Source organism: Poecile atricapillus, chromosome 5 (assembly GCF_030490865.1).
Source record: "Poecile atricapillus isolate bPoeAtr1 chromosome 5, bPoeAtr1.hap1, whole genome shotgun sequence".
Classification (NCBI taxonomy): domain Eukaryota; kingdom Metazoa; phylum Chordata; class Aves; order Passeriformes; family Paridae; genus Poecile; species Poecile atricapillus.
Window position 1 is genome coordinate 19026045 of NC_081253.1, and position 23785 is coordinate 19049829.

General features: G+C 36.5%; 1 protein-coding gene across 3 annotated transcripts in view; it reads right to left on the minus strand.

Annotated features, from left to right (window-relative positions):
• Positions 1 to 23785, minus strand: part of STK39 (serine/threonine kinase 39) — an 83318-nt gene that overhangs the window by 21333 nt on the left and 38200 nt on the right. For all 3 annotated transcript variants that reach the window (XM_058840553.1, XM_058840552.1, XM_058840554.1), the window contains exons 11-14: positions 16830 to 16952; positions 16673 to 16705; positions 14644 to 14711; positions 468 to 520 (exon numbers count right to left, since the gene is read on the minus strand). In XM_058840553.1, the coding sequence (XP_058696536.1) occupies positions 468 to 520; positions 14644 to 14711; positions 16673 to 16705; positions 16830 to 16952 (277 nt within the window). The remainder of the gene's footprint in view (positions 1 to 467; positions 521 to 14643; positions 14712 to 16672; positions 16706 to 16829; positions 16953 to 23785) is intronic.

The following is a 23785-nucleotide window of genomic DNA, read 5'->3' on the forward strand; positions in this document are numbered from 1 at the left end:
TTAGAGATACAGCTCAACTTTCAGCTGAAGATAGCATTTGAAAAATGGTGTGCATTTTATACTCGTTAATAGACTTTCTTTTATTATAAAAAGGGAAAGAAACTTAAAAATTACCACCATCACCACATACATTTTTATGGCTACTATATTCTGTTTCCTACAATGTTTTCCAAATGTGAAAATGAAAATATTGCTAGGCAAGATCTTATATACCATATAGATCATTTCAATAAGATATGAAATTGATAAAATTATACTGTGAATAAAGTCCTCTAATATATATATTATGCAACCTTGCCACTAGAATTTACATACATTTGCAATTCTTACTCCACTGAGGTTTAATATAAAGCTCTGCACAGTAGGAAACATTCCAGAGAGGCAGTCTGCATTAACCATAAGCAGTAATCCATTTCTGAAATGCCTTTTTAAGCAGTAAGAGAATAATTCAGTTGCAGGAACCTTACCTCTGCCTGGAGTAAACTCAAACCGTATGTCATTAAGTTCTTTCCTGGAGTTCCTGAAAAACAGACAGTGCATACATTAAAATGTAATGAAGAACAGAAAAACTATTCACTTCCTACACCCAAAGAATACCTCTGGCATTGACAACCACATTTTTGTAGCATGTATGTCCTTGAAAATACTGCTTTCCCAAAGTACCCAGACTGGAAAGACTCCGTTGCATTTTCATGGCAGTATTTTGGGAAAACTAGCAGAAAAATATGCTTAAGTTGAAAATGCATTCAGTAACATAAAGGATAAAGTCCTTTAAAATAAATTCCTCTGATATATATTTTCCTTTACATCTTCAAAAGACACTGCCATATTGACTCTAATTGTTCAACACTGTTTGAGTCAGATACCTTATCCTCCGCAAACAGAAGATTCACTTGGACTTAAAGCTCCCCATCTGAGATCACATTTATACAAAGATGTTTAAGAGACAAAGTATCCAGCAAATGTTGCATGCTGAAAAGTAGCAGTAATGCAGTATTTGTAAAAGCGTTTCAAAATGAGTAACTTTTTTCACTGACCATCCTTGCTTCAGCAGTGAGGTTCCACCGACACATAAAATGAGCACTAAAATATTAAATCCCAAGGTTTACTGTCTTCCTGCTTGCCACAAAGAGTGTTTTAACCAGTTCAGTGTGTGACACAGTCATAAGGGAGTTAATATCAATGTTAAAGAATTCCTTTACAGCCTTATACTGTGCTCCAAACCTCCATTCCATACATGTTTACAGCTTCAGGTTTAGTTAATAATTTCTTCCATCAACAAAACATTAGCCTCTGCAAAACAGACGTCCATCACATTTTTGGAAATGACAAGTCAACTGAGCACAGGGAGGAACCTAATTGTTATAGCCCGCTCTTTTTCTAATGAATAGCTCAATCCACTCGAAATGCTAATAGCAACAGAATGTGTTTTGCAGTTCATTATTCTTCTCCTCAGCAAGGAAACTGTATGCAAGCTCATATTTCATACCAGGCCATGAAGTCGTGCTGTGGGAAAACTAAATCCAATAGGCAGGCATATTCAGCGGTGACTTACAGCTATTATTGCTTGCTAAATACTTCTAAGAATATTACAGAGCCAAAACCAGCAACATGCAGAAACACAAAACCCAGAATGATTGGCAACACACACAACAAGAAGATAGCAAACCCTGAAAAATGAGTATGCCACATGCAGTGCTTAAAATGAAAAGTACTTCTTTACTGAATCAACTAAATGCTTCAAAGCTGAAGGAGTTTCAGGTTCCCAAAATTCTACTCTAAATAAAGAACTATAGGAGTTTAAGATCACTAACACAAAGCTGCAGGCAATGAAGCTAGCCAGGTACAGATTTACAAGGCTCATTTACTTCTGCTGTAGAAGTCTGCCGCTATTATATGGAATATTGCACTGTTTTTATTCAACAGAGAGCTTGTGAACCTCAGTTTTTCCCCCTTTTCTCTCTCTCCTAAAAAAATGTGGATGGCTTTCTGTTAAAACAAACAACACCAAAAAATGATAGAAAACAAGCCATCAACTTACGACCCATCTCCCGGTTTCTTTTTGACAAAAAAATTTCTTTCCAAAAAAAAAGGAAAATGCACAGAATTTTAGAATTATTCTTAAATAAGAAATGTTCTGACTGAATGTGTGATGTAACTCAAATGCTCATTTCCTGCCAACACTTTGGAAGAAACAAACCAAACCAATAAAAACTTTCACACCTTTGCAGGGGTAAACCAAGAGTTAGGAACCAGGTGATCTTCAAGGTCCTTTGCAACACAAACCATTCTGCTTCTATGACCAAGAAACTTAATACATTTTCTCCAATTATATCTTTCCACAGACCTCCCATAAGTAGAACATCTACCATGTAAAAAGGCACTAAGTTATTATTAACTCTCATAAAAATTACCAGTTTTTCACAGCTGTGTGAAAGACAAGCTGCTGCTGATACAGACTCTTTCCTCCAGCAGGATGCATATGGGGTGGATGTTACTTTGCCTCCAAATTCCAAAATATCCCAAATAAAAAGTTAAGGAGTCAAATCAGTTTATTTTAGTCAAGCTGAAAATTCACTGAAGCTTGATATGTATTCAGCAATCCAACTTTGCTGTTGAGAATTGCTACACTCTGAACTATTCTGAACTTAAGACACTGCTGCTTTCTCTATAATGGTATACAACTATTCAGGAAAGCAAAACAATGGAAGTTTGGCAAGATTAATTTGCTAGAAGCCTGTAAGTGCTTTTGCTTATTGTTCCATTACCTTCCAGACATTTATTGATTTCAATAAATTATGTATTCCATTATATAATCCACCAAATAGAAGATGCACTTGAGCTTTCCCCTAAAAGCTCCTCATGCTCTTTTCCAGCCTTTAGACACTTCTCTGGTTCTAGTAAATGCCACTGTAACTACAAATTAGTTTGCTAGTTCCCTTGGTGACAACTGTTTGGATTTGTTGATTTATTTGTAGGCAGACTTTCCATGCAGCATTTCATTCGTTCCTTTTTCTTACTTACATCCATTACACTCTTATCATGCAGCAGCACACTGACTTTATTTCTGCTATATAGAAATAGGATTGGAAGAAAGGCACTTAGTATCTTTGTGATTAATAATTTTATCTTCTTCATCATTTCTTAATGGTTCCTATTTTCTCAAATGCATTTGTGAAAAAGTTATTTCTGTTTTAAAATGCCAACTCAGACCTTTTTTACCATCTCTTAGAAAAGCTCTTATGTGCTTCTAGCACTATGCCATTACAGACTAATATACCTTGATTACCATAGATAAAACCTGCCCATCGCTCATCTCTTTTTAAAAGTAGTAAATTTTAAGTATTTTTGTGCATTTTAATTCATTGCAAATTGATTCTCACTATGCACTCACCTCCAACAGGAAGAATTCCAAATGTTTTGAATAAGGATGACACCAAAGCACACCATGCTAAGATATTTTGGCAGCCATCTTTCTGGCAAAGTAATTTCAGAATCTAAAACTTCCCACTTTGTGAAAGTATGTTCTGCAACTCTTCATTTTTTTTTTTTTTTATTTTCATCAGAACCACTTGATATGCACACCAAGATTGCTAGATCTGATTTTCAACAGAATCAGAAGAAGGAAGCAGAAATAGCACAAGAGCTACCCACTTAGTCCCCCACCTACAAACTTTGGCAATCTTGTCATTAGCATATAAAAGAAAGATACTTTGTTTTGAAGGAAGTTATTTGCAAAACAATGCTAATATTGACCAAAATCAGGATTAAAGAATAAACAAATTATGCAGCTGTTCAGATTGATATGGTTCTACTGACAAAATCATAAGACATGAGAGAGATTTCAGGCATTTGCATTTAAGGACAAAGCTTTCAAATAATTACCTAATGATAGTGTAATTCCTGCTACAGTCAATTATCACTGTTCTACATGATTGACAAAAGATGTGCATTGTTGAATTAAAATAGAAAATTGTTTGTGTAATGATACAACTGTAAATTAGAGACATCAAATGTCATTATTTCTTTAGTCCTTAAGAGCAGAATGTCTGTCATGTTAGTGCAATTCAAGAAAATAAGACGTCTTGGAATTAAACTTTAGGACTAAATCATGCTGGCATACTTTGATGATGTGTCAAGCAGTAGATTTTCTTTCATTTTTGCTACCTTTTTTTACCCTCACAAATTCATCCATCATTTCTTATGCAGAGTTATCTAAAACATCAGCTTCTACTTCACACAAGCTCCAGCATCTTCCATACAGCTCTCAGAGACTGTATTCCTGGATGAAATGCATCCTACCATAGCTAAGTAACTGTGTATTCTTCCTTCCCAATGTAAGAAAAAATTCTCAGACAAAGTAAGCCAAAAGAAGCATGTGTGCATGTGTAAGAACATCCACATTTTGTCTCTCCTTTGATTGCGTAATTTTCAGATTTCAGCTACTCAATCATCACTCAATTTCAGCTACTCAATCATGTGGTTTCTAAAGATTGATTTAGGGAGCTAACTGTCCAAGAATGCAGGTACTGACAGAATGGTAACCACCACAGCTGACTCATGACTGGAAGAGACAACAGCAGAATGCAGAATATGTATTCTTTTCTAGAACCAGAAATAAGCTCATCTTTAACCAAAACTGTAGAAACTTTATTATGAAAAACACCGTAACAATGGTGCCACGTGGCACCCTTCACCAGTCAGCTTTTCCCCTACTCTTGCTCCTAAGAAGCCCTATTCCCACTGGGACAGAAGCTTCCTCACCATCAGGGACTAATGACACTGGCCAAGCCTAAGTCAGTGTGCTTCAACAAAAAACATACAGTTAAAAAAAAAAAAAATAAAAAAAAAAAAAATAAACATCACAGTTATCTCACTTGTACAAAATTTCAGCCCCACAGATGTTCCTACAATCTAAAATTTGAACTGCATTGGAACTACCATGGAGGCAAAGTTAAATGGAAAAAACAAGACAGCATAGCCTAAGAAGCAAGGCTGAGCAGCCTGGCATTTGCAGTACCTTGCTGCGGTTGTTGCTGTAATTAAAACCACAGAAGAGTTCAAATTACTTGCTCATTTATACTGCAGAGAAAACAGAAGTTCACATCAAAATGAAGTGGACTAATCAGAGTGATAGGTGGGTTGTACATCCTAAAGCTGTACTCATCCAATTTTCATTACACATCTCTGGGGCAAGTGCATACAATGCAAGAAATATAATTGAGGGGGAAAAAAAGCGCAGAAGAGTGGGATTTGCAGGTTCGTTTAAAAGAAATTTTAATTGCATTTCTTTTCTTGCTGGAAAAACTGCTGGAGAGACAAATGTTTGGTGTCACCAAATGTCACTCAAATTTCAAAAGGTCATCTGCCTTCTCTCAGTAATGTCACCCATTTTTCTCTTTCACATGCTTAAGGCAGAAAGCCCACAATAAACACCATTCCCCATGTAGCCTATGTAGCCTTGTTTTCATACTGTTAGCTTATTTCAATGGTGCTGCATTTTTTATTAACGGCAGAATTTTAAGTATTAAATACCTGTACTGATGATCTGTAGTACCTCTTTCTTATCTCAGTTTTGATTAATTAAAACTTTAACTTTTTTTACAGAACACAGGTAATATACACACAACCATGAAATACAGACTGACACTTTACTTTCAATATTATGAAGAAGATGAGGGAGTAAAATCTTGGAATAAACAAGTAAAGATATTCATTCATTCCATATTCGAGGTTTAGCCAGGTCTCAATCTTCTATGCATTCATGTTCCCTGCCTTACAATTTTCTTATGCTTCAGCTGTGGAATTTAGCTATTAATCTAGGGCAGAGCAAGTGAGAACCCTCTCCTACCTCAACAGAAATCACAGTTCACTTTTTTCCTGCTCCTGCCCTCACTTTCTTGATTTCTGAAGTCATTGTACTATGCACACAGATGAACCAAAGTACGAATGAAGAAATCTGTTTATTAATGTAATTTTGTGAATCAGAACTTGAAGGCTCCTATGGGATTATATAAACACAACAGAACAGAGCATTTGTAAAGAAGCATTAGCCTCCTGAGGATTCGCCACATGCTTATGCAAAGTCCTTTCTTTCTACCACTTCCATGCTCAGTTGTCATTTACTAATCAATACTCAGGCTCCTCCATTACAAATTACCATACTATCAAGAGCAGATCATGCCTGTTCAGCACTGTGGAGATTCTAAATTAAACAAAAAGGCATTGCTGCTAACTTTTGGTAAGAACAAAAGAGATGTTAGAATTCTTTTCTGCCTCCAGATTGCCACCAAGAAGAATGGGACTAAAATCTCTCTGTGTTAATAAAATGTGGTCCCAAAGTAAACAGTTAAAACCTTAAATTAAAACCTTACCATTTACATCAGTGGTTCTAGAAAAACTCCACGAGTTTACAACTTAACTCCCTCTATATATATTACTGAAAAAAGGAAATACGTTTAGTAGATGATGTTTCATGATCAAGTTATAGGACTCAACAGTTTAATTCACAAAAAATGCCACTACTATTTACTTAATCATCACATGATCTTGGGCAAAGAGCAGATCCCTCAGATGATGCAAAGACTTGCTAATCAGTACACATCAAGAGGTAAGCAACAACACTAAGAGCAAAGCACAGCCAAATGATGCTTTCAAGAGTGGAAAACAGGCAATGCCAAAATGAAACACTGTCATTTGGCTGTTAAGCTGTTGGAATGAGACAGCAGCAGTTACCTGTTAAAGATTTACTGTCTCTATGCCACTTACCATACAGAAAAGGCAAGTGTACATTAAAAAAAATCAGCCACCAAGGGAACTGTTATGGTCACAAGCACATTAGCTACGAACACTGTCCGAGGCTCCAGGGCAGCTGATAGCTCCTCCCGCAGGAGAGGTCTTTACAACACTTCTATCCAGAGCTGATAGGTCCAAATTGCTTAAGACTCAAAAGAAACTAGAGCTTTGAGTCTAGTAGAAATGGCTGGGATATGATAGTGAAACTTAGAAAATGTGTGACAGAAGAAACACAACAAAACTGATACATTTTAGAAGTGACATAATATATATTAAGTCCTTTCTCTCAATCCACTGGTTTACAGCCTCAAGTCTACATATTGTGACAAAGAAGTGTTAGAACTAGAGACATTTTAAATATATCTACATCCAAATATGCCACTTCTCTCTTTCTGCAGTTGCTGATGCCAGAAGCTAAATTAGAATAACATTAAAAGCCCTTCAATTTTTTGACTTGCTATGTTCATTTCCAGCTAAGTCAAGCAGCAAATTCTGAAACAATATTTTTTGCCTCAGTTATCAGTGACTCATTTCACTGCACAGGCAGTGAAAAGCAGTATTCACTTGCATCATCTTTTTTGAAGTTCACACTTCCTACCTGCTCTCATACATCAGCAGTGGGAATAACTTTGGCAAAGAGCTATCAGGATTTTTGCAGCAGAGATGGGAATATTGATCATAATTTTTTTCCTCTGAAATTACACTGAAGTAACACAGAAGTTTTTTTTAAGAGCAGTGATAAAGACTCGACTTCTGAAAAGCACCAGTTTTTAACAAGTGCTTGAAATACAAGGAATGGCATACACAATTATACTTAGAATTTATTAACGTGGTAAAATCTTAATGCTTGGTAGAAACCAGAGTGATCTAAAACAGACTTTTTTCTAGAAAGAACTGGAATTAAGTACAGAGAATGTCAGTAATGTTATAAAACAATCACCTGGAAGTATTCAGAGAGCATTTCAATAACAGAGAGGACAACATGCACATAATTTGATCACTTTGTTAAACATTACAACACATTGTGGTTATAGTTGCCTTTCTGGATTTGCCTATAATTTAACTTATCCACTCTGAGTGTATCTCTGAAAGATCTCTGTATGTCTTGATACCAAATATTATTGATCAGTGAACACTTTAAGGAAGTCAAACCTGTATTAGCTGCATGACTGAAGTGATACACCATCTGCCTGACTGACAAGAAATACCAGAGCACCTTAGAGATTAAGCATACAAAACCATGCTTTGTATGCTTCTGCATGCCTGGTGCACAAGAAGAGGAATTATTACCTGTTATTCCACTGAAAAATTCTTCAAGTACAGTGTTGAAAAATAGCCACAATGCTTGAAGTAAAATTTCAGTTTCTTAAATCAGAAAGTGTAAAAGGCCAATCATTGCCAGGAGGCTGGGAGTGTTTCAGAATAGAGCTCTAGAAAAAGAATTTTATTTATCAAATCAAGATAAAAGATGTACAAATTCTACAGGTACATGGAGTTTTTTAATAGAACCTTGTAAATTCTCCATGCACAAAACAGGCTTTGAGGGGAAGGCACAGAGAAGCTTTTGACTTTATCCAAATCAAAGAAAGTTTTGTTGAACCCAAAACTCCCTGGAAGTGTGCACCCTTTTAATGCCACTGGCTCTGAGTTTTACAGTCCTGATCACATGTCAGTATATTACTGTCAAACAAAAGGAGACTTTTAGGTAAACCAGAAAGACATCTGAACCACCAAAAAAATTACTATCTGTCTCTCATCCATCTAAAAGTCATGGATCCCGACTAGCTTATCAAAGAGTGGGAAGCACGGAAAAAAGTCTAAATTTTGTTTTAAAATCTTCAAAGGTTTCATCTGTTTATCCTGCCAGACTTTCTCTTCACAGTAAACCAGTTTCACCAGCAAAGTCTGCTCCTATGTTAAATTCTTGTCACACCTGTGTCCCCATGCACCTCTTGTGGCCACTCACTGGCCCCACTAGAGCAATGACAAATATGGAGCAAAACAAAATAAATAAAATTAGTTCCATTAAAATTTTGCCTTCCCCTCAAAGGTATCAGAAGTCACAAACCAACCAAAACCTGACTGCTTTACAGTGACCCAATACAGTCCCAGAACATCCCTACCAGTGGAAAGACAGAGAACCACACCACTAAGTGGGAATAGACAAAAGTATTTCAAATGGTTTCAGCCCTGCTCAATGTACTACACCACCGCAGTCACAGGCATCTCTAGAGCAGATGGGTGAAGTTAAAAGAGTGTGGTCTCTCAAGGTAAGAGAAACGTTTTTAAAAGTATTAGAAAAGTATCTAATTAGAATTGAATTTTGAACTACCCTATTACACTTGACAAGTACATGCCATTAATAATACAAATAAAAAGACTTTTAACACTGAGATTGATTCAAGCTTTAAATTGTTTCCTTTAACATAAAGAAGGTTGGCGGTGGTACTTAGCCTTCATTGTTATTTTTCATTCCTCGTCTTTATCTTTCTTTTGCAAATAGTACCAAAAAAAAAAGGCAGAATGGAATAAAAAAACTTTAGTGACTTTAAATTTTCAGTATTAGCAACATCCCCAGATGCAACTGCCTGCATAATTTACAACCTCAGCTGTGCAGGTTAAAAGCCTAATTCCTTTCCATCTAAATATTTAGACATGCAAATCTTCTTGATAACCTACATTTAATAAGCACAAAAAATGTATTGATTCCTTGACTCAAAAATTATAAATTTTATATTGTTTTTATAAAAAAATACCATTTCTATATAAATGAGTGATGGCAGAGCAATTGTATACAGGATTATCTAGGTCATAATTAAAGTAAATCTTTCAATTTTTAATTTATTTTCAATAAATTACAGAAAGGCATAAAAACATCCTTAAGTAGTGAATAAGAAATACATAATTTACCATTTTAAAGAGCAAGCTTTGAAGGATATAATAGATGTAAAAAGAAAAAGCACGATTAAAATCAATAGTTTAATCAAGAGTTCCTGCTTACTGATTTTAGTCATAATTTAATCATAGTTATACAGGGTATTTAAATGAAATCTCCATGCTGTGAAAATAAATTCAGTTCAGTAACCATATCCCCACACCTCCCTGATTCCTAGGACAAACCCTTAGAGGTGGTGGCCAAATAAAGCTCAATGCTGTAATCATAAGTACATTTATTTCAAGAATCCTACAAATGGTTTTGTTTATGATGTTTTTAATTGTGTCAATTCCCAGACCATAGAGATGTTCTGTTACTTTACAGTTGTGAATCTACTCCACAGCTGGGAATGTGTTTGTGGATTTTGTCATTAAATACACTTGATAACAGAAGCCACTCTAATAGCAAAAATGTTGAGAAATAATTTTTCTTGGTGAAAGATATAAACCAGCCCCACTTACAAAAGAGATTGAAATGATGGAAGTTTTTGCTTAACATACCAAAAGAAACCTATAAATATATTTTAAACAAAATGAGAATTGAGAACTTTCATTTATGGTACTAAGTGAATTATCAAACTCATTCTTCCCCTAGCCAGAACAGGGCTTACTTGTTCATAGTTCTTAGGGTTTTATTCCTATAAATGTGAGCTTCAAACTTAAGTATTAACCAACACAGGAGTAGCTCTACTAGGTACCTCCAGACAAGTACATTTTTCTTACGACTTAACATGTAATTAATTTTGTAAGAAAGAGGTCAAAAAAACAGGCCAACATAAAAGCAGGAAGATCAGCACTAGAGGTCGTGCTCGGACTAGTGAGCGATACCTCATTGTCTGCGTCCTGGTGCACGCAGGAAATCACATTAGACTCAAGTCCTAACAACTCTGCTGCTGCAGCACCCAACAGGCAACCACCTGCTGCCAGCTACTCCTTGGACTTGTGTCTGTCCAGATCCCCAGAAGGCATATTTCTCAGAACCCATCAAATGCCACAGCATCCAGCTACATTAGCAGAAGAAATGTTTTTCTATTATATACACACACAAACAGTTAATGGAAATTTTAGAGTGACAATTACAGGCAATTCTGCCTTAGCATTTTCTCTACACTTTATTTAAAATAAGAAATGCAGTAACAGAAATATCACATTTGCCAGTAAAATATTTCCATTTCCCTTTTATTCTTCCAAAGGCTTAATTCATCTAGTGTGCAGGAACAGTATTAAATTAGGTCCTGGGACATTCCAAATTACCGTCAATAAATTATCTTCCTGTCATAAGAGCTAATTTAACCATCTTAGATTGCTTCAGATAATTTGCAATTCTTAACTATTAACCATTAACAAGTCCCCTAATTTAACATGAAATATCTGTGTTATTAATCCAAGCAGTCAAACCATGGAACAGTGACCTTCCTAAATCTGTGACTGCAGCAGCTGGGTGGTTAGATTGGAAATTTCAAATCCAGGGTGGTAATTCCTCCCCGCTTCCTTTCCCTGGTGCTGTGAACAGTCCTGTTAGAGGACTAAATCACAGACAATTGCCTTTGGCCCCTCTTTGCAGAGTTCCTGCCAGGGTCTGCTGCTGAGACACGCAGTGTTCACAGTCTTACTGGAAAGGAATTGGATTACAGATCTCATTCCTTCTTACTCTCAAATACCACTTCCTCTTGAGAGTGAGGATATAGAAGCATTGGCATTTCAATGTGACAGTTGCTCAGGCTGGGTCAGAGTTACACACTGTGGTACAGATCCAGCCAGTGAGAACCAGTATTCTCAGTTCACTGCAAGATTCAAGCACAGTCTCTTAACTACACTTGAGCTTTAAAACACTAATGGCCTGTATTAAGCATTTAATACTAGAGCCTTTTAAGAGCTTTGTATGGAATTACCTAAAACAGACTGCTGATACTTTCCCTTTTGGGGCAATGTACTCCAAGACACAATACTGCAAAAGGTAGAAAATAAACTGGGAATTGCTGTATCCAGCGAATGAAGCAACCCTGTCAGCAGAGAATTTTTTGACAAGTTAGTTTGCACTGAGAAAACTACGAAAACAGAAAGGTATTGAATACAAGTTAAGGACAGATAAATCAATTAGTCTGGATGGTTTTCAATTTGAGTAAGGGAGTTAAATACCACTACTTGTATAAAGAATACCATGGGATTCTTTAAAGATTATTTCAGACCGTGGGTTGTGCTTCTGATCCACAAGAAGGCATTTGCAGTAAACAGAGGATGGTGTTAATTTAGTACACCCTACTGAATTACAAAATGAATCTCACCCTGCTCTGACTGGGAAAAAACAACCTGACCATCCAGATAAAGAATTTCTTAAATGCATTGATTCTTCTGCCAGAAGTCCTCCTTTGTGAAAGTAATTTTTAATTTTTATGGGTACTACTAGCCTTTTTCTGGAACATACTGCTAGGGAAAAAAAAATCAAGCTATCATCTAAAATGTGATGGGCAGTAATAGTGTAGCCTCATTGTAGAAGAAGAAAAAAGAATAAAGAAGAGGAGCACTTTCTTCTTGCCTACTCCCTCCCCTCACCTCTTGCTCCTTTTTAAGGTTGCCCATCTCCTTACCCTTTGCCCTGTCAGGACTACTCACTCTTTAAACCTTATGGTCCACACTCCCCAGCCTCATGCTAAGTTGTTTCTGCTCAAAAAGCTCTAAATGTTTGCATCGACTCCCTTGATAAAGTCTCAACACTGAAGAGGGTCAATGGTGAACAGGAAGCACAACTCAAATGCTACCAAAGGTACCTTGCTAAAGACAATATCTATAGTCAGCCAGTGGCTGCCTGAGCTTTGGTGAATGTTCCATATGCAAAATAACTCTTGCTTTTAAATTAGCAAATATAAAGAAATTCTAAATTCTACCTCTGAATCTACACTGCTGGGCAGAGATATAGGCAGCTTGTAGCCCTCATGGTCAAATCAGCCCTTTGCAAAGTGCCAACCAAAAGAAAAGTGTGTTACTTAGTGCAGCCCACACCACACACACACACACACACACACACACAAACACAAACACACTGCTCATCTGCTAATTCTGACCCTACTCACATGCTCAGACTTCCAGCAGAAGGAAAGCCTCTGCAAAGATTTATAACTCTATACCTACCTCCTACCACTGAGACAGGACACAGCCAGAGCTCACCTGGGACATAGGTCTGCCCCATAGAGCATTTTTCCGTCGAAAGTAGGACAGTTAAATTAACAAAACTCTGCAAAATTATACATCAGATTTTTGGTATCTTCAAGACCCTGCCAACAGTGTTCCCAGGCTCCAGAGCATCTCTGCATCTCAAGACTGTTCTTTTCTGATTAAGAGAAACTTTCTGATTCCTAAAACCTAAGTTCTTGTTTCTTCCTCCTCTACCAATAACCACTTGTATGTTCATAAATATAAGAAATTAACCTCCTAAATACAGACTTGCTTTTAGGGAAGGTAGGGAGAAGGAACATTTTCCAGCCATGAATTAAAGAGAATTTTTAAAATGAAGTTCATTGCGCAAGAGATTGGAAACTCAACTCTCCCAGGATCAGTCCTCCTTCACTTATGGCTTAAAAGCTGCAGAAAACTAAGAGCATAATCCCTGATGTTTCACTATACTTGCAGGTCTAAAATGTTTGCCCTCTGAATATGCCAACACTGCAAATAACTGGGTAAGAAGCTAATCACTCTCTGGGTTTCATGATAATTTATAGATATCCAAAGCACCTCACTGGTACATCCACATAGCAGTACAAATTGATCTGTTTGTAAATGGTTTCATCTACCTGCCAGCAGAGAGATGAAAAAGAATATTGATAGCATAACTGGGAAGTTATGTAAATTGGACAACTAAAATGATTCCAAATAATCTCTAAGTCTTTCCTATCCTCACAATAAAAATCATTAATCCTCTCTTTTGTACACAACCTTTAGCAGGCACGCAATTTTTCTGCAGCTGTCACTAGAGAAGTAGTCAAAGAAAAGGGAAGAAAATAGATTTTGAAAGTTGGCACTCATTTTGTGTAATTGGTTTTTCTGATTACAAACAGCTGGAACCAGGACACTAACAATTTTTGATGTTACTGTTTTAAAGCTATTTGTTATGCACAAATCTACTATTTTTTTCTAACATATTGGTTGTAATTTTCTAATTATTTCTGATTTTTTTTTTTTTTTTTAGCATAAAAAATTGTAACATTTTACTTTTCTCCATAGTAATAATTAGGAATTTACAACCTCACACACATATCCTGTCAAGACAGACTGGATGTAAGCAAGTTTTAAAGTGAGTGGTAATAAGTTTTTTAAGAAAAAAAACATTAAAAAGCTATCATACACATAAAAAGCTAACAAAGTTTAGCATGGAAAAATAGTTTTATCCAAGAAATAGACTGCATAATTAAGTAATTCAAATCTTAGTTATAAACTGATTTTAATTAAAGATAATCTGTCTCATTTCAACTAAGTAAAAATTTAAGTCAGACAACATATTTGTATTTATTTTCTAAAATACCCATCTCTTCTCCACAGTGGCTGATCAAACTTGCCAGTGAAAAACATTTTGAGTAGGCAACTTGTAATACAGCTATGGTTTATTTCTGTCAGAGGCTGACTGCTGAAGTGTGGAAGAAACTCATTAAAAACTTCTCACTGTGATTCTGCATTATAAGGGGAAAAAAAGAAAGAAAATACTTAATGAAGGGTACGCTTAGCCTGAAGACACATTCATATTCTGCTTTTCATTGTACATTATTTCAGTAAGCAATAAAAGACAGCAATTAGTCACAGAAACACTATTCATACTGGTCATACTGGGAGATTATAGACTTCAGCACTAATTTTATGTTAATATTATAAAAGTAACGAGGGAGATCAAGATAATAGAGCAAAATAAATAGAAGGATCTCTTACCTTAATCTTAAGACAAGATTCACTGCACAAGGAACTTCATTGTATTCCTCACTAACAGCAGGCTGAGACTATTAGAGAAAAAAGCAAGAAGTCTTGTAAAGGATGCCAAAGAAAAAAAAACTCAATAAACATCCCATGCTAACAGTTTGAAGTTAGCACAGAATATTTAACACATTCTCTAACTCTCAGAAACCCTTTAAACACTTTCAGTACACGTCAGACTATAATATAGCTGATACCAGTAAAACTCCCATATTTCAGTTACAGAAAAACAAGAAGTAAATAAGGCCCGTATTAAAGCACTGAGTGTAGGAGCTTATAATCCACCTTGCATCAAAGCAACAATTACCTATTAAATAATATGTACATAGTGAGAATTCCAAACTACTACATATTATTTTTGTGTAACGGTTCTGGTTGTTAAGGAAGTCTTACATCTACTCATATGCAAAGAACGAGCAGCATATCAAAGCAATTATCACAGCTCAGAAGAAGTCTTCCACAGAGAAAAATCAGGAACACTGATATCTTTCACATCATCACTCCTCCCTCACACTGTGATATCCTCCCAGCTCTCAACCAAAATCTATATGAAGTCTCAAGCAAAAGTGTATCCTACACAGAGAAAGCACCAGGCTTCTCTAACCTACTATGATTTCATACCCAACTTGGCATACTGTCACCAGGCACAGAACAGCCTGTTCAAAGGTTACAAAGGGTTCAGAAGCCCTCCCAAAATAAAGACTTGCATCACAAATTCCATATGACAGGTTTTTTAACAGTTTTCCATATCAATGTTACTTTTAAATAAGTTACACAAGATCCGTATTTTATTATCTGTGTATTTTCAGCAAACATTACTGAATTTTTAGATAATTATTTTTCACGATTATTAAAATGAGAGCAGGATTCGTTCTGCTTCAATTAAATTCCTTCCATTTATATAAGCTACTACTATTTCTGCATCTTCAATAGACATGTTATGCTAGTATACAGGAATGAGGTCCCAAAAACCCAAACAGTGACAAGATGCATTAGTCTTGGTTGCATGACTGCACAAGTCATCTTCTAGAGCATTTTGGGAAACAAAAATCAACAGAAGATTTCAAGTAGAGGTTTGTTTTTTTCTCTTTCATAAACTAAGCAACTTTTTTTATTGTGAGTTACCTGTATAAACTGGGTTACAAGCAGTAGAACTCTGAACATTTAAGACAGAAAGACTGTGTGGTGAAAGTCCTTTTTTTGTACCCAGCTTACATAAAGTATCTCAGATGCTGAAGAGCTGTGTAAATGAGGTCTGCAATGGAGACACGGGTCATCACAGGAGCTGACAGAACTAAATCTGGCAGCAAGCTGCTAGGCTTTTAGAAGATTTCTCTGACACCAATGAAAATCAGAGAATCTAAAATTGCAGGTAAAGTGGCAAGGGTCACGCACCCGAGGAACAGACATTTTTAAAGACCATTTAGTCTGTAAGCCATAATCCTATTAAACAATTGATTATAGCAGCAATGCTTCCCACACTTAGCACAAGGCCATGAAATTCTATATAGTATTTTATTCTTCTGAATTAATCTAATATGCTTCAGTACTGAACTACTACTTCACTGTGTATTGAAGGAAATATTTTAATTATAAGCTACATGTCATGATATAGATCCTAAGAAGAAAAGAATATTTGGAGATATGCTGGCTACTCCAATGCAGCCTTCATTACCCTTACAGACAGCAGTTAGTGTGATCTTAGTTACACAGTTTCATTAAAAACAGCCAAATTACCTATCTTCATGAATTCTCCTGGGCATAAACATAATGTGGCTTTTAAATTCCTATCCATCTTATCCACTGTATGCTGAAGTTCACTGTTACAGGTATAATGGCATACAGCTCTGTCCTCACAAGCACTTGCCATACAAGGCTGCAGAACAATACTCCCACCTCAATTAACATTTTTAACAGCAGATGTGAAAAAGAAATCCCTTCACTCAAATGCTTGGAAGAAATGAAAAATTGATAAAGACATTTTTACCTCTGTGTCCTCCTCCTCTTTCAGTCTTCGTGACTGGAAAACAAATGTAGTGACATATGAACTATGCAGCTTTATGCAACAAAGATCCATAAATACTAACAATTAACATAAAGTCAGAACATCTTTCAGAGTATGTCTTCACACAAACAGAACATACCTTTTCCTGAGAAATAGCAGCTTTGCCTTCTTCACTCTTCTCATCCATTTCATCGTCACTCCATTCCCAGTCCCCATCTTCTGTTTTATGGAGGTGACCACTGGAACCTGGCACTCGTCTGACCTACCAAAATATTGTTCACCATTACACAGACATCTTTAGTTTTTATTGGTGTTCTGGTTAAGCAGCAATTATTTGTGATTTTTATTCTATGTGCCCTCATTAATTTGCTACAGGAACCATTAATATATTCTAATAATATCTGACCTCCTTAAGCCAGTGGTGTTTCAATACCTTGCATTGTATGAGCACTGATCAACTTGGTTCTATATTCTTTTGGTTGGTGGCAGTGATGAAAACACAAAAGAGGGGAAAAAACTAAATATGAAAATCTGACTACAAAAATTACATTGATTTTCAACATAATGAAACTTAAAAGAAAGACTAAACTGGTATTAGCCCTGCTCTGAACCCCTATGGTTTGCTGCAAACCATAATGTGCAGAGAGATGCAGCATGTGACAAATTCCAGCAGCTTCTCAATCCCATCAGGTACCACATCAGTGAGATGCATGACATGAAAATAGTGTAGACCTTCAAGTCTGAGACCATGAGCTTCCAAGGAAACTGTGATGCAGGCATTAAGACAAATTTTCCAAAGCAGATTTTCATAGAGAGCTGAACACTTATGCTGTTTCTGTACTGGGTTCAGGCCAAGCACAATGTGGAGCTGGCTGGCCTGACACCACAAGAGCATGAGTGATAGGAGCCTTCTTCCAAAACATTGTCCATACACAAATACCTTGATGTCCGTCTGGACTCTCTTCCACTCTTCTTCCCTTCACTTTCCAAACACCCACCTGCTCCTCTCCCTTCCCTTCTGCACATAGAAAACTAAACCAGAGAAAAGAGTGAAGTTTTCAGACTTCACCACACTTCTGCATTTCCTTCAGTCCTTATGATATTCCTTCTTTACATTTCTTCTCTGTACAACTGAATTAGAGTGCCCTACTCAGTTTCTCCATATTTTGTTTTCATTTGTAACTGACAAGAGGGGAAACCTATGCAGGACACCGAGGGAATACCCTACTCCATCTCTTGATGGACAAATTCTACACAGTATTCCCATACCAAGCTCCTATTGGACCAATTTTAGCCTAGCCATCTCCAAGCTTGGTAGAAGCAGCTTGTATGTGTTTGGGAGGGAGAAGCAGAGAGACATCAAAGCAAGCAGTGGCACAGCAATTCTCTACTCAGCTGCAATCAGCCCAGGCACAATCAGTGAGGCTCTTACTGTCTACATGGTCAGGGATCAGCACAGACACAAGGCAATCTAGCAGGCAATTTGCCTGCTGCTTGTGGATGTAATTTATTATCCTTCAAGGAGACTGAGGTAGGCTTTTGTTTAACAGCACAGGCATCTTCCAAATGGCCGCAAACCTAGCAGAGGACATCATCCACAACTAAAACCATGCTTTTCCAGCACAATAGGATATATTGGTTTACAGACACATTCAAACACTGCATCGTGCACTAATCAGTATCTCTTCTGCTTCCATTTTCAGTTGTTTTGAAGACTTATTCTAAACAGAATGATTTTAATGGGGCTTAATGATGCTTGCATCATTTGCAGAGAGGAGCGCATTTCAAGTTTTTAAATAGACTGCCTTTTAATAAAAAAACCAAATGGCTCAAGGAAAAGAAACTTAGTACAAAGCAAAATACCATGTTAAATTAAATTATTTTCTTGAGAGGTTTCTGAAAGCAAAGAAACAAGTTTACTGGTACTCTGTTTCAATCAGACTGATTCCCACCAGCACCCATGTTCACAGGAAAGAAATTATAATTTTAGCTAAGAACAAAGTACCCAACCTATTCAACTTTCAAAAATATGAAGTTGTTGTCTAGAGCATTTTTTTAATTGGCATGTATGCTTAACACTTGCAATGCTTGGTGAACTAATTTGCACACCTTTTATACTAACAAGCCTAGCTTTGATCACTCTGTTCTGGTTAAAGCCACAAAGAATCAGCCACACATGGAGGGCACGTACCCCTCCTAGGTGAAGGAAAGAGCGCAAGTGGCACACTACGTCTGCAAATAAATTGTCTCTTTGTTCATTGTAAACATCTCACTAGTATCAGATACTGAATAGAAATATACATAATTTATATGACATATTAAATTTCTATTCTGCCTATCATTTCAGATACTACTAGCAGACTGATACCACAGGCAGCATGCTTGCATTTCAGTCCCATAATAACAGCATTAAGGCAATTGAGAATATTCTATATAGTTCTCCTGATACCCTGGTACAGTCTTCCATTTTAGAGAGAGAAATAAAGCAGCAAACAAATGAAGCTATTTATATACAAGGACACAAAGCAAATCCAGGACAGAGCATGGAACCTAAACAAACTCCTTGTGTATCTACAAAAATAAGAAGTAAGCTGGTTTACATTTTACATTGCATGCAGTAGCCATACAAATATAATTTCCCCATCAGCTTCAGTCAAAATACACATCGGTAATTCCTTATGCTAGAATTGTGTATCTCTCAGGAAGTATTTCAGAGGGAAAGGAAAACAAATTTAAAAATGCTCAATTCTAATTTGGATTTTACTGATTAAAAATCTAAATGATCCCTCCAAAATAGGAACTAAGCTGAATCATAACTTTAGCTAATAACAATAAAAATGAAAGTTCAGTTTTACAAGACAAATTAACACCTATTAAAAAACATATCTCACGTAAGTCAGAAGACACCAGAGAATAAAAAATTACTTTGAATGACTGGAAGCTAAACTACAGCCAACGAACAAAAACAGCTCAGAGCATTGTCATGTACAACCAAAATCTGTTTCTAGGAAGAAAAGCTTAATAAGCCATTGTCAATATCACCACAGCAGTGGAAGAAAGACATTATGAACATCATAACATCAGTTAAAACAGAGAATGCTTGGACAAATCAGTGAGTGAAAAAAACATCACCAACACAGAAATACTAAGCATTATATTAGTAGTATACCAGTAGTGGTATTGTATATGTTGGTCCTGGTAAAAGTTTATTGCAGAATACAATACAGTCACAAAGATTTAAGTATAAGTTAAGCTGCTGACAGAACTATTTGTCACCACCATTTTAAAGTAGGATACAAATAATTTAGCATTCCCTGTCAATAACACCATGCACTAGCTTGCCAGGAGAATGTGTGTTAACAGGGCAACTATAAATCCCACCCAATGAAGGTCAGGCCTAATCAGCCTGACAGAGAGAGAACTCCATCAGCAGAATGCAGAAGCTGCCACATTTCCCAGGGCTTAATGAGAAGAAGGCTACAATGTAGAGAAGAGGAACATAAATTGTCTTTTAGGCAGTGATGTGCTCGCTATATGTAGATGTTAGAGACTGAGGAAAGAAGAATCTATTATTCATTACTGGTTCTTTAGCTGCTGCAATCTCTTTACGAGTTTATTTTTGTAAAGTGACAGCGAAGGGAACGAAGGTTTTCTGAACACTCAGAATTTTCTACTTCCTTATTCACAACTGTGCAAAACAGCAAAGAATTGGGCCCACTTACAGATTAATTATTTTATTTCAGCATCTAAATTTAATAAAGCAATAAAAAAATAAAAAGCATACACTGTGGGATACTAGTGCATACACAAAGCATTACTGCATTTCATACATGGTACAGTGCATGATCTTAGATTATGTCACAAATCCCTTCTGTCAGTAAGAGCAATGTTATGCATCTACTGTATTTCTCCTTCTGCAGGAAGATGACTGAACTACTAACACTGACTTTCCCACTATCTGAAATATTTAAGGTATTCCTACTGAAGCCCTGGAAACTGAATATTTGCAATGGAGTCCTGGATAGATTTAAACCAGCATTGTTAAACTTCATTCCACAGAAAGAGTATAGTGACCTGAAAGCATGGGAAGTAAGATGTACTTGTGTAAGTAAAACTGATGGCACTAATAAGCATTAGTATTGAGTATCATGGAAAGTGCCCTGCCACCCTCCATATGCAGGTAACAGAGAGCCCAACTTTAATTTGTTCCTGAATTCCTGGAGAGTAGCAAATGTGTAGATTCCACACATTTAAAGCACACATGTAAAAGTCCTTGTGGAACCCTGACACTGCTTCCTATTAATTTCTAACTAGAGAATAGTCAGTGCTGTTGTCTGGTTTTTGTATATGTGTATCTCTATAGAGGGCAAGCTATACTTTTTTAATTTTTAAACACATACGCTTCCAGAAGTACTGCAGCTGGAGAAAAAATTGTCTTTTATTTTACCACTGATGCCCTTCAGCTACATATGCTAGTACAGTAGTGAAGATACACCCAAACCCACATGCCCCAAAGAGCAGTAATGACAAGGTAGTTATTTAAAAACCTCACTATTTTAATTTTCTGCAGTCTGTCTTCATAAAAGCCTAAATTTGACTTTCAGGCAGAAAAAAAAAAAAGACCAGTCAACTGATGCTATATACCTTCATCTCACACTGGTACTTACAGGAGACTGGACTCCCACTGTTACACAGATGCCAGAAGATCTTATAGAAAAAATATACTCTTTAAAGTATGAATGTTTACCTGGTAATTGATAAGGAGAGGGTTTTTGCATAGCCAGTGCTCCCCTCTTTTTTTTTTTATCACAAGTTTCAAGACCTTCACTTCTCATACAACTTCATGAGAAGCATTTATAAAACCATGCCGGTTCCATGATAGTTATTTTATGAAAAGAACAGTGATGTACAGAAGAGAATATTCAGTAATAGGTCATTACTGAACAGTTTTGGTTTTAGCACCACACTTTGCTCTGTGTATTTTTCTCTCAAAAAAAATCCCTAGACCAGTTCCTTCCATATACAGCTTTAGCTTATAGAGGAAACAGATTTTATATTTTTTACCTTTCACCATCTTGCAAACCTTTCCTGAATGTTACCTAAGACAAAAAAGCAAATTTCAATCTTCACCCCTGTGCATTTATTTTTATTTAAATGCAACAAAAAAAATCAGCCTATCATTGTGTATTCAATTATGGCACAAGCCTTTTGGTTAAAACAGTCACAGCTTTAATCACAGTTTAGCTCATAAGGTTAATGGCATGAAATTGCTTTCTACAAAATATATTAAAGCAAAAGAACATTGTTCTTTTTGCATAAGAACACCTACACTGCAATCACATTTCTGCAAAATAAAACAACCCAAATCACAAAAACCCTGAGGTCCAAGGCAGCACATGAATTCCCACATGTTCACATCATCCTTTGTTGAAGAGTTGAAGCACTAGGTCAGGAGAAGGCTGGTCCCCATCCAACCCAGTCTCACAGATCACATGAACATCCTAACCCCTTCGCTGCTGACTACTCTTAAACTCCTCTGAATTCATTATATTGTGAAGTCTTATTTTATTCTGATGGAAGCCACGAAACTTCTGCACACCTGAACGTGTTTTATGCAATTCAAACCCTTGTTTTTAATCACCACAATTATGCAGGCTATTGTTATTAATGGGATGTACCACTACCTTAGTTAAAAAGCACTCTGGCAAGCTGCTTTGTAGAACTCAAAAGGTTTTAAGAAACCACAGTAATTTGGTGTTAGTATCCCCTCCTCTTAAACCATTCTCAATGCTGCAAATATCATAATGAAAAAACACCTTAGTCTTTGTTTTTCTCCTACTTGGAAAAAGTTAGAATTTTCAGTGTTTCATACTCATAAACAGAAACTATTGGAATACTCCCTAGAGGAATCAATTACACTGGCAGCTTAAAGTCAAGAAATAGGAGATCATTATATCTTTCTTCATGAAAGAATACTGAATACAGGACACCAATAATTCTGCATTGAACAGGACTTCTTCAGCTTTCTACTGGTTCTGGAAGAGCACCCTTTTTAAGGGATAATACAGCAGAAGTCAACAAAAAACAGATCTGTTAAAAAAAAAAAAAAGCCATTTGCTTTAAATATTTATGGTACTGGTTTGTTTTTATAAGCCAATCAGTTTCATGGTTACATGATGACAAATGTGACACCCAAGGGCATGGCCATCAATTGAGAAGACTGCCCCGAAATCTTACCTAGGCTCCCAGTTTAGAAATGGAATACAGTGCAGCTATCAGTGAGAGGAAAACAAAGCCATTATTAGCTGAAGAGGGGGGAGATGAGGGATCACATTCCTGCACCTCCAGAGGAAATGATGAGAAAAGTACCAGTGAATCAGAGTACCAAGTCCTTACCCACTCTGGGGGATTCCTTGTACAACACCCTCCCACTTTTCACTCTTCACCAATTCTTCTACTGCTGGGATAATGCTGTTCAGAGACAGCAAAATGAAGTGACTCAAAGTAAGACACTATTTTGTTACCAAAACACCTTGCTTACAAGCCCAGGTACTTCCTGAACTTCTAATTCTGCTTTCCTTAAACATGAGGTTTTACCTAAATACTGCAACATACTTATTATCTCTGCTTTCAGCCTGAGTACAAAATTGGAATCTGATTTTGCTATGAGAAATTGCAGTTTTGCTGAAAATCCAGTCACATGGGAAATGTGCAAATTTAGTAACTCGGTATGATTTTTGGTTTTCAGACATTATTTCTCCATTTAGTAGTTCCACCATGTAAACTTCATTACTGAATGTTATTAGCTGCAAATAATTGTTTCACTCACATTTTATTCTTTCAGGCATGAATGTGTACTTGTGCTCAGAAGGATGTTTTCAATTAATTGTGCAGAGGAGATACATTGCTCCTCAAACACAAGGAATCCCAAATGGCTATCAGGCATGACCTGATGGCTAATTCACACATGCAGAGTGAGGCTCTTTTCTATCCTCTTTCTTTTCCTGCCTGCTTCCCTCCACCCTTCCAATCACATTAAGGTGTCAAGGCCAAGGGTACCTAGCAAGACTCAAAGAAAGCAAATTAAAGATACAG